The sequence below is a fragment of the Nicotiana tabacum genome, chromosome 9, assembly GCF_000715075.1.
Source record: "Nicotiana tabacum cultivar K326 chromosome 9, ASM71507v2, whole genome shotgun sequence".
Lineage (NCBI taxonomy): Eukaryota > Viridiplantae > Streptophyta > Magnoliopsida > Solanales > Solanaceae > Nicotiana > Nicotiana tabacum.
In genome coordinates, this window is record NC_134088.1 from 121,053,287 (window position 1) to 121,065,179 (window position 11,893).

Here is an 11,893-nt window from a genome sequence, read left to right on the forward strand (position 1 = left end):
TAAGTGGGAGAGTACGAAAATAGATTTGGGAAATTTGGAAGATAGAAGATGTAAAAGTAGTAAAGGATAAAAGAAAGGGTTATTTATAGGCTCGCATCATGACGGTTCAATATCAGAGGTGGTCGACTACCGTCTGACAAGCATTAAAAACCTTGAAAGACTAAATCGATGGGACAACTATCACATACGTCATAATTGATCCCTCTTAAAATGTCAGCTTGTTACCCGATCGAACCGTCGAAAATCATATCGATTCTCACCACATCCTTCATAAGAATCGAGGGGACTATCTGTATACGGTCAAAATAGATTTCGGCTTTCCTACATTCGATCGAGATCGAGTGGCAAGAAACCAGAGTAGGATTTTGGGAGTAAGCTCCGAAGACAGTACAAATGAGCCTCGACTCCGAAGGCTGCTCGAGGAGTCGGCTCGATAATCGTTTTGAGCCCACGATCAAATCGATCCGCAAGGCATTGCTTCGAGGTCGAAAATGCGCCACGCCCATCCCGAGGGTCGAACTCAAGCCAAGACCGAAGGGCCGACCTAGTAACGAGTTTGAGCCAGTATCGAGCTCACAGACAAGAGTCGTTACAACCGCACCAAGAGAGAGAATCTTGGCGGGAATCGAGGAAGAGATAAATTATCATGGGTCTTCCACTATATGCTTTATTTTATTATTTTGTTATAAATAAAGTAATGACCCTCTATTATAAAAGTGGGGATCCTTGTAAGTTATGGACATACTCAATAGATTGGAACAAAAGATCTTTTCTCATATACAAAGATATCTTCTTGTGCTTGTTTTACTTCATCTTATTCATTCTTTCTGTTCATCATTCCCATTCTCATAGTCAAAATACTTGTATTGTTATCTTTGTATCAAAGGATATTACGTATCCTTAGAACCATACATAAGTTTAACGTTATCCGATTTTTCGGGTAAACAAAAGGCATTAATGAAAAGTAAGCCTTAAATACATACATTATGAATCAATAACTTAGCAAGACAACAACAATAATAACCCAGTAAAATCCCACTAATGGGGTCTGGGGAGGGTAGTGTGTACGCAGACCTTAGCAATACGCTAAACGGAAATGTACAGCTTGTTCATTGTAATAATTTCAAGTAAGTGATGGCTTTTAAAAGTATAATGATAGCAGGAAAATGAAGAGACTAAACATCATTAACATGACAAAGACTTTTATTATGAATTGATCTTACCCATTAATACATTTCTATTGAAAGAATTAGCTTCTAAAGAGTATAATAAAAAATAATTTATTTATTTAATAAGGGTATAAAAGTCTATTAATATTTAATGAACATTTTGGTAATCTAACTTTTGACTAAAGGGCTTCCCACTTTTAGTATAATATGATATTTAAATCATCACGTGTCATTATTAACGTGCAACGCACGTTCATAGATACTAGTAATTTTAAAAACTTTGTTTCTCATCACTAATATTTAGTACTTAATTAGGAACACAATTTGCTTTCTTCTCGAGGAATGAATAGACTTTGCCTTTCAATGATTAGCTAAACGAGTGATTATAGACAAATGAGTTTAAAATCAAAACCCACAAGCCACATTCAAATATAAATGATTAGCTAAAATTTACATACAAAAATATAAATGCACATTCAAATAAATATTATAATAGATATAAATTTCTAATATCTATGGTTATTATAATCTTTAGTACATCATCAAATTCAACAAATATTATCGAAATGATATGTTAATTGCATGAAAAATATATACTCCATCCGTTTCAATTTATGTGAACTTATTTCCTTTTTAGTCCGTGCCAAAAAGAATGACTCATTTCCTTATTTGGAAACAATTTACTTTTATGCAATAATTTATAGCCACACAAAGTATATGTGCATCATTTTACATCACAAGTGCAAAAGTCTTATCTCTTTTCTTAAACTCTATACCTAGTCAAATGAATTCACATAAATTGAAACAGATGAAATATTATTTTATACCAATATTTAAATAAACTTTATATTCGTTGATATTGCCTACAGGTACACGCACAATTTGGGGAGGTATCTGTAAATTTTACCTTATTATGTACGTCAGATTCAGATGCTAGATACCGAATATTCAAGAACTTCTGGTGCAAAGTGCAATGCTCTCTCCAGCTCAGTTCTACGAGGCGTTGACTTGGTACCAATTGTTATATTTTATGGGAAATCTAAAGAATGGCTCTTCTCAAATTTTAAGGCATGATATGGGTCTCGATCTATATTTGAGTCTTATCCAAATTGGCTGTTACTTTATATATAGGATCGATTTGGTATTTTTAGCTTGACCTTTTATAATACTCTTTCCGTTTCAATTTATGTGAACTTATATGATTGGACACGAAATTTAAGAAAAAATGAATACTTTTGGAATTTGTGGTCCTAAACAATTCAAAGAGGGGTCCAATGTATTTGTGTAGTTATAAAAGCTTCTCGTTAAGAATAAAATTATAAGTTTAAGTAAAAATATTTTCAAATTTAAAAAATAATAATTCTTTTTGAAACGGACCAAAAATAAAATAGTTTTACGTAAACGAGGTAATATTAAATAACTACAGTATATTTTATCTTTTAATATACCTTTTCTCCCTTCTCTCCACATGCAGTGATCTGCACTGTAGGGCGAACAACTCTCTCCCGTAGGGGTGCTATAATCTCCGTCCTAACATGTTACAATCGAATTGAAACCTTAGCCTGAATTATTTATATATTTCAGTCATTCATGTTTTGTCGGCCATGTGAAGCCTGTTCTTTTTTACTTTTAACAAATCTATTAGACTTCACTTCCATTACAAGGAAAAGAAAAAAAACAGAAATTAGAATGACTTTTCCTAAGACTCAAGATTTATTAATTAGGTCCAAATGTTATATTGGCAGCCCCCACAACCATTTAAACCAGCGTACTTGGGTTGATCATATTGTAAGAGAAAACCCATTTTTAGTAACACCAAAAAGTCCTCTCTAGCTTTTTGTTTCTCAATACTGTAAGAGTTTATGGATAGCGAGTTGGCTCATGAGTTCCAGATGGAGGCGATTCTAGGACCTGAGTTAGAGCCATTTGAAACCTTTATTTTGGATCATATGTCCAGGGCCAAAGAAAAATATTCGGAGGCTAAGTCAATGTTCACTTTGTTAAAGCAAAAGGATCCAAACTCCCTTGCTCTTAAGCTAACTGACTTTCTTGGCTCTTCTCATGACGTTGATTTCCGTGAAGTTTGTGCTGAACTCCTTCACAAGTTGCTTACTGATGATGATGATGGCGACGACGTCTTGTGCACGTGGCATAATCTAAGTGTGTCCACTCAATCCACCATAAAGTGTTTTCTCCTTGATCATATTGAGCAAAAAGAATCAGAATTTATCATCCAAGAGCTCCGTCACATCATTTTGAATCTAGCTGTTTCACTTGTTCCAGATAACAACTGGCCTGAGTTAATGCCATTCCTTATGTGCTGCATCACTTCCGGTTCAAACAAGTCAAAAGTGTCAGCTTTCTTGATATATGGGCTAATAGCTGACAGAATAACACTTGTTTGCTCAAAATATATGCAACCACAACTCCTTAATGCACTGAATGATGATACCGGCCTCGATTTAGATGTGAGGATAGCGGCTATGATGACTGTGATCTGCTTCATTCAAAGCGTATCGAGTTCAAATGAAAAGGAGCAGTTTCAAGATCTATTGCCAGGTATGATGATGACGTTGACAGACGCATTGACCCACGGTAAGGAGAAGGCCGTTGCAGCGCGAGACGTGTTGGATCTTTTCATAGAGCTGGCGCAGAATGAGCCTAACTTCTTTAGGCGGCAACTAGCTGTTGTTGTGGGTTCAATATTGGAGATAGCAGAGGATGAGAAATTGGAAGAGGTGACGAGGCATTTGGCAGCTGAATTTTTGATAACTTTGGTTGAGGCAAGAGAGAGGGCCCCCGGTATGATGAGGAAGTTGCCCTCTTTTACTAGCAAATGTTTTGCAACATTATTGAAGTTATTACTAGATATTAAGGATGACCCTGCTTGGCATAGTGCGGAGACCGAGCATGAGCATGCAGGGGAAACAAACAACTACAATTTTGGTATGACATGTTTAAACCGGTTTTCTGTTGCATTAGGTGGCAAGACTATTGCTCCCATTGCCATTGAGCAGCTGGGTGACTACTTAGTTGCCCCTGAGTGGGAGAAACGCCACGCAGCTCTCATTGCACTCGCTCAGATAGCTGAAGGTAGCTCAAAGGTACAAATCTTATGTCTCATTAGTGTATTTATCATGAATATGTTGCGATGATTATGTGGCGTTTTGGAGCAGGTTTTTATCCAGCAAACTGATCGGATATAGACAAGATAGTTTTCCCACTTGCTCCTATTAGTTTAGACTCTCTCTTCTACTTTAATTTTTCTAAGGCTATTAGCTTGAACGAAGCTAGAAATTTCCTCACGGGTGTTCAAATTTGAAAGAAATAAACAAAATTTCCCGATAAACGGTGTTCAATATATGTTATGTACCTCCAAACCCTGATATTTTACCTATATACGCAGTGTAATTTTCCGACAAACTGACCACCCTTACTACCTGCCTGCACCCATGGTTTCTCTTTTATAGGTTATGATCAAGTTTTTGGAGCAAGTAGTGAATATGATTATGCATTCTTTCCAAGATCCTCATCCTCGAGTCAGATGGGCCGCTATTTATTCAATTTCCAAATTGTCAACTGTCTTCTGTACAGATTTGCAAGTACAACATCATGACCAAGTATTGCCTGCATTAGCTACAACTATGGATGATTTTGGAAATCCTCGAGTGCAGGTCTGATCTATGGTGATATGAACCCTTAATTAATGGTCAATGCAGACTTCTCAAATTACAATTGCAGCTATAAAAGAATAGGTTATTATTATTTATACAAGAAACAGCCATCTAAAGTATCTCATATCTTTATGCAACTTTGCGATGGGGTTACATATTTCGTAAAGCTGATGATCTATAACTTGAATAGGATTAATCTGTTTAACATTAAATCGGCGTTATCTATTGAGATAACAACTATTTAAACTTAACATATTTTAGTACGTTTGATTGAAAAGGATCTTGGGCTATATATAAAGCAGGTTGCATATAACTATCTAAACCAGACTAATCGTTCTATTGCACTCTGCTTTAGTTCTTAGTGGTCAGTTGGTCCTCAACAATCGCAAGTGATTTTCTGCAATATGAGTAAAAGTTAAGGATATTTGTGAAACTTCCCTTCTAGAATATTGTACAATTAGTATCTTAATAGCCTGATTTGTGAAGCCTTAACAGTGCATTGCTTGAAATCTATGGTTACAAATATATTTTGGTTTACATAAAGCTCTTGCCTTAAATATATTTGGGTCATTATACTGCTTCATTCAGTTCACGACACCGGCTAAGTTATTCAATTTGCTCTCTTTGACATTAATTTTCATAGGCAAATGCAGCTAGAGCTGTCGCAACTTTCAGTGGATCTTTAAAGCAAGAAACATTGGTACCTCCAGAAACTTTGGTACCACACTTAGATGGATTACTTAGCAAACTTGTTGTACTTCTACAGGTATGCAAATATAGAGGCCACCATGTTATAAAGGTAGATTAATAACTAGTCTAAGATATTCACTGCTGTTGTTTGAAATGCAGAATGACAACGTCCAAATGGTTAAAGAAGCAGCATTAAAGGCGTTGTCTGGTATAGCTAATTTGTCTAAGGTATTACCTACTTGCATTTACTTTTGACTCAGTTCTATTTCTACTTATAATGATGGCTAATATAACATACTTCAACGTACAGGTGCACTTCCAAAAGTACTATGATTTTGTAATGCCATATTTAAAAATTATTCTGGTAAATGAAAATGGTGAATCTTATCGCTACCTTCGAAGCATAGCGTTGGAGTGCATAAGCTTTATTGGGACATCTGTAGGCAAAGAGAAATTCAAAGATGACTTAAAGCAGGTCTACTCTCCACTCCCAGTACTTCTTTGAGTGAGTTTTTTCCACGGTACCATTGCAGATGGAATCTATGTTACTTGGACTCTCCAAAAATGTTGCCAGGTGCATGTCGGATCCTCCAAAAGTAGTACATTTTTGGAGGATCCGATACGGGTGCTGCAGCATTTTGGAGAGTTTGCGTAACATGAGTTGGAATGTCTTTGTTCTTGTTTGCTTTTGCTATGCTAGTCAGATGGCTTTCCAGTGGACAAACCATAGTATTCTCCTACTAGTTGCTTTGGACCTACATTTTGCCTCTCTTTTGGAGTGCACTCTCTTTCTTCACTAGGTGGCGTGGTGTGATCTTATCGGATTCGCTCATTTCTGAACATGGACTTTTTTTGTATATTCTTTTTTTTTTCTTCTTTTCATTAAAGGTTATGGAAATGCTTAATTACTCATTACAAGAACCGCAAGTGCAAGAGTTTGATATTGCTTGCAATCTACTGGTATGTGTTAATCCTTTGATTTTACGGGCTCAGAACTTCTTTTAAGATTTGCCTCTCAATATTTTCTTGATTGCATCGCAGTCATGCTTCAGAATTTGCTACTGCATGGGGAAGGATTTTCTTCCCTACATGAGTATATTAATGCCCCCTTTGGTTGAATGTGCTCAACTTGAGCCCGATAAGACCGTGTCCTCTGATAACTTACATGATAGGTAAATCTTTACATTTAGATACTTTTTCTTCTTAATTTGGATGTTTGCGTTCTTTTCCTATCTTTGATTTTATTGTATCACATTTACTATCTTTCATGATGTTATCCATGATTACTAAATTTTTCTTCCAAGTTAATTTGGCACTTATCTCAACTAGATATTCATTGGATAAGTTTCACATTTTGCAGTGTACATGAAGTCAAGTTTCGGAATGAAATAATACGCCTCAGAGGAAGTGACCTCCTATATCAGAAATCTTTAGCGTGTGATATCCTTGGTTTATATGCCCAGAAATTGGAAGAAGACTTCTACCCGTGGATTCCTCAGGTCGGCCTGAGATCACCTGCATATATTCATTTTCTCATGTGATGTTGAGTGGAAGTCAAATTAAATTAAATAAGTAATATAAATTCTTCAGGTTGCTTCAATCTTAGTTCCGCTTCTGAAATTCTATACCCACAACGAAGCCAGGAAATGCTCTGTTAAATGTGAGGATTCTCAATGATTTCATACTGGTTTCTAATTTTCTAATTCTTCAGTTTGCTGATGCAAATTTTCTAATTTTTGCCTGTTTAAGCCATGTATAACCTGTTGTATTCTGCTAAACTGGCTGTTGAGAAAGGGATAGCGCAAGGTGGAAGTGAATCGTATTTCACAAAGTTATCAGACTATGTAATACTGTCTCTGTTAGAAGCTTTGCATGAGGTTGTCCTTAACATCAGTATTTATGTTGTTGTTTTTTCCCCCCGGAAGGAAAATGTTTATGTTCGGTCTATTTGGATAAAGAGAAAGTGACACTTCATTTGTTATCTCACACAGGAGTCTACGGCAGAAATATGTGCATTCATGTTGGATGAATTGAATCATTGCCTGCAGGTTTGGTTATGTCTGAGACAGTTTCTATTTAATATTCTTGATCCAAGTTTAAGTGTTTTCCTAATTTGGGGGTATGGTAAATAACTCCAATTTCTTCTCCTTCAATAGAGATCTAAACAGAAGTGTATCATTTGCGTAACTGGTAAAGTTACTGACATGTCACGGGTTCGAGCCGTGTAAACAGCTTCTTGCAGAAATGCAAGGTAAGGCTGCGTACAATAGACTCTTATGGTCCGACCCTTCACCGGACCCCGCACATAGCGGGAGCTTAGTGCACAAAGCTGCCTTTTTTAATAGAGATCTAAAGAAAACACTGTATTCTTGATATTGCTCGAAGTGTTCCATTAGTACTATCGAGGTTAAAAATAGAAATGGCAAAATAGGATTTTCAGATTATCTATTTCTTTTTTCAGATCAGTCCACCACTTCTTATTGAAGGTCAGCTCCGTCGAATAGTGAATGAGGTAAAGCATGTCATTACGGAAAGTTCAAATAGAAAACAAAAACTCAAAGAGAGAGCAAAATCAAAAGACTTTGATGCTGAGGAAGATGAATTACTGAGGGGGGAAAAGGAGCAAGAAGATAATATTTTGTTCCATGTATGTTCCATTTTAAGAATAAGTTATTATCTATTGTTATTCTCAAATAGGGGTTGGGCTGGTTATTGATCCGCCAATTTATTGAACTCAGTCCATCTTGACACCAATCATCTCAACCCATTTAAAGTTGGGCTAATTTTTAGCCCAAATTGACACATGATTAACTTTGCCAAAATATTTTAGAAATATGTTTTTTGTTTGATATGTTATATATGACCATAACAAAATAAAAAAAAGTTTTATTTAGTAATTATACAATTCATATAAAAATAACACATATATCAATTAACTCTTAGTAAGAGTTGAGCAGGTAGGGCTATGACCCTAATTTTAGTTCATTTTGACCTATCACATCTCAGCCCAAGTAACTTTTTGACATGCCCATGTACGACTCAATCAATTTTGAACCGCTCAAAATCGACCAAATCAACCCATTTGACACCCCTATTCTCAAATAACGTAAAGCATTTCTTATCAGGTTGGTCTAGTATTAACTACTTTGATCGAAACATTCAAGGCTGGTTTCTTGCCTTTCTTTGACGAGCTCATGTCATCATATCTAATTCCTATGTGGGTAAGTTCACGACATGATTACCACTGTCATCCTAACACTCTAGTTTGTTATTCATTTACATATCTTAATTTACATTTCTTTCTTTCAATTTTTCTTTGCTTATATGAAGGGCAAAGATATGACAGCTCAAGAAAGATGCACACCATTTCTTATCTTTGATCATCTTCTGGAGGAGTGCTCTGAAGCGGCTCTAAAGTGTGTATGATCAGTTTTTTCTTAAATGTTTTATCAGGAGCAGTCCGGTGCACTAAGATCCTGCTATGCATCGGGTCTGGGGAAGGGCCGGACCATAAGGGTCTATTATATGCAGCCTTACCCTGCATTTATGCAAGGGGCTGTTTTCACGGCTTAAACCCGTGACCTCCCGGACACATGGCAACAACTTTACCAGTTACGCCAAGGCTCCCCCTCTTAAATGTTCCACCGTATCGATAAATTTACTCACTATGTCCAACTAGGTACTCTGATGAATTTCTTCCTTTGCTTTTGGATGCAAGCAATGACGAAAGTCCAGCAGTTAGACAGGTTTGGTTATCTTATTGGTTGCTGACAAGTTTTTTATTCAAGTAGTTGTTTCACTCTATGATTTAACCAAACACCATTGATGTCGTGTTCAGTGTGCTCTTTATGGACTTGTGCTTTATGCCGAATGTGGTGGTTCTGATTTCAAACCTGTTGTTAAAGGTATAATATCATGACAAAAGATGATAATACTTACTAGTATATTTTTACTTACTTATTCTCATGAAATGATTCAGAGGCTATTTCAAGGATCAATGTAGTGATAATGCATTTTCGGGCTCGTGAACCTGAGAATGAAAGTGCATTTGATAATGCTGTTTATGCACTTGGTAAGATTTGTCAGTTTCATTGGGAAAATATTGACTCATCAGCCCAGGTTTGTCCTTGTCGAAATCGCTAATGTTCATTTGTTTATGCATTCTTAAGCCTATAGGTCATATATGCTTATGTTGGAATTATTATTTTTTCTTTCTGTTTATCCTATAGTTGACTCATATGTACTATTTAATCTTGTTATAATTTCTTCATAATTCTAATTCCAAAACTATTTGGTAGATTATTCCGGTTTGGTTAAACTGCCTGCCTATAAAGTGTGACATGGCTGCAGCCAAATATGTTCATGACCAACTATGTTCAATGGTTGAAAGGTACTGGATTAGTTTGCTCTACTTTTCATCCTTTTCCGGTCTTCACTTTACAATATCAGGACTTGATTAGAAATGTTTTGCACAGATAAATTATGTGTTCTTTGTTCTAGCATGCATTTTGTTCCAAATATATTTCTTAATATCACATCTTGGGAAAACTAAGCAATCATTAGTCAAACAAACTAAATAATATTATGATCTAAATAGACTTCTATTATAGTTTTTGAACTAATACACAAACTCATATAGTAAATCCTTTCTATATAGTCCTCATTGTTTTACCAAATTTTCTCACGTGCAGGTTAGACGGAGAACTTATTGGTCCCAACTATCAGTACATTCCAAAAATCATTTCAATATTTGCAGAGGTTAGTCAGAAATCAAAACTATTAGATATTAGATGTAGTTGTTCATTTGTGATAAATATAAAGAATTTGGAACTGTGATTCTTTTATTTATTCTTGCAAGAAAAGCATTAAAACCTTTTGACATTTTACAAATTATATTTGTCTTTGTTTCTCATTTATGCTTCTTTTTTTGGTTAAAAGAAATTAAAAAAAGATATATTTATCTGATAATAATAAGATTCATGTGTTTCTTTCACTTTGATTTAAATTTCATGGAGAAAGTTGATCGATCAATCTTTCACTGCCAATATGACTGTCTCATAATATTGTTGAATGGTGGCCTCTTATCAAACTAAATGTTATGCATATGTACACATTCAGTAATTGCTTGTTGCTTCTTCTGTAGGTTCTATGTTCTGAAATTGATCTTGTTACAGAAGAAACTACAAATCGCATGATTAATGTATTGAGACATCTTCAGCAAACGCTACCATCAGCCACCTTGGAATCAGCATGGTCGTATCTTTTGCCTAGGCAGGAGATGGAATTAAAATCCATTCTATCACTTGAAGAAGGTGTTAACTTTTAACCGATTCAATGAAACCACTACTACTGTAAACATTTTGATGTTCAATATTCCTCCAATGTAATTTCCCTTATTCCGAGTCCTTTGATAGTTTATACCAGCTTTGGTTGAATTGCCTGCTTATAAAAACTGATCTGATTGAAGCCAAACATGTTCTTTGTTACAGAATGTACATAGACATAATTTCATATAGTATACATAGCACAATCATAGATAGAGATATTTAGGAATTTTCTGATTTTGTTTCCTTAAATAGATTCACTTGTACACCCACAAATAGCTCTCATTCTTTGAATAACAAGATAAGAATATTGCTCCATTGTCTCTGTATTTCACATGGTATCAGAGCCATTAGGGCTCAAAGTTTTTTAAACAAACTTTTCAGGTGGAAGAAACACCTTCGACGACCTGGCAGTAGCGAGTGATCTTCACATGCTATTTGTTCTTCAACACTGCCTCTCACGCGTTGTCACTTGGAGGTGCGTGCTCAGGCATGGTCCACAACAACACGAAAGTAGGAATCACATATATTTTGTGTGTGTTCAAGCTTGCCACCGTAGACACTTTGTTTTGCACCTTTATAGAGTATAATGAAGAATGTCAAAAATGCTATAATGCAAAAATATTATAACTGATGAAGATGAATGAAAAAAGCAATCAAAGTTGAATAACTAAGAAAATTAAACTTACAAAATTGACATGCTACAAAGTCACCAAAATCAAAATCAAACGAGCAAATAATAACATCACTACAAAAAAAAGGAAAGAAAGAAAAAGGATTGTATTATCTATTATTGCATATTGTCTCACAAGAAGGATGTGGTTATGAAGAATACTTAAACAATACATACACGATCATCGTTAACATCAAAATTAAGTTTTAATGCTGATAATGAATTTAACAATCATACTAAATAATAAGGCAGTGGAATTAGGACAAACAGATCATTTGATGTGTTTTCTAAATGAAGTAACTGATTTAAGGCTATATGGAACGTAATAAGAATTTTGCAGTAACAATACCAAATAATCTGCAA

The 11,893-nt window shown here is 35.3% G+C and overlaps 1 protein-coding gene across 3 annotated transcripts; it reads left to right on the plus strand.

The window, feature by feature from the left end:
• Nucleotides 1–2,743: 2,743 nt before the first annotated feature.
• On the plus strand, nucleotides 2,744–11,173 carry LOC107807498 (uncharacterized). 3 transcript variants are annotated; one of them, XM_016631915.2, is made up of 20 exons: nucleotides 2,809–4,273; nucleotides 4,640–4,843; nucleotides 5,487–5,609; nucleotides 5,693–5,761; nucleotides 5,844–6,008; nucleotides 6,422–6,493; nucleotides 6,575–6,705; nucleotides 6,894–7,032; nucleotides 7,124–7,193; nucleotides 7,283–7,410; nucleotides 7,525–7,581; nucleotides 7,995–8,180; nucleotides 8,659–8,754; nucleotides 8,864–8,949; nucleotides 9,213–9,279; nucleotides 9,372–9,438; nucleotides 9,513–9,652; nucleotides 9,832–9,923; nucleotides 10,225–10,291; nucleotides 10,708–10,938. In XM_016631915.2, the coding sequence occupies exons 1-20, from the start codon at nucleotides 3,032–3,034 to the stop codon at nucleotides 10,726–10,728; spliced, it is 3,222 nt and encodes a 1,073-aa protein (XP_016487401.2). In that variant the 5' UTR covers nucleotides 2,809–3,031; the 3' UTR covers nucleotides 10,729–10,938. The 3 variants fall into 3 exon arrangements, 2 of the variants coding, with proteins under 2 accessions (XP_016487401.2, XP_016487394.2); XM_016631908.2 differs by having other exon boundaries at nucleotides 2,814–4,273; nucleotides 10,677–11,173; XR_012695063.1 differs by lacking the exons at nucleotides 9,832–9,923; nucleotides 10,225–10,291; nucleotides 10,708–10,938 and having other exon boundaries at nucleotides 2,744–4,273; nucleotides 8,864–8,953; nucleotides 9,513–9,528.
• The last annotated feature ends 720 nt before the right edge of the window (nucleotides 11,174–11,893 follow it).

Bases quoted from the DNA above. Each gene is read 5' to 3' on its own strand.
- LOC107807498 (XM_016631908.2), top strand. From the start codon at position 3,032: ATGGATAGCGAGTTGGCTCATGAGTTCCAGATGGAGGCGATTCTAGGA. The intron at 6,706-6,893 runs GTAAATCTTTAC...CACATTTTGCAG, and splicing joins TCTGATAACTTACATGATAG to TGTACATGAAGTCAAGTTTC. The intron at 7,582-7,994 runs GTTTGGTTATGT...TTCTTTTTTCAG, and splicing joins AATTGAATCATTGCCTGCAG to ATCAGTCCACCACTTCTTAT.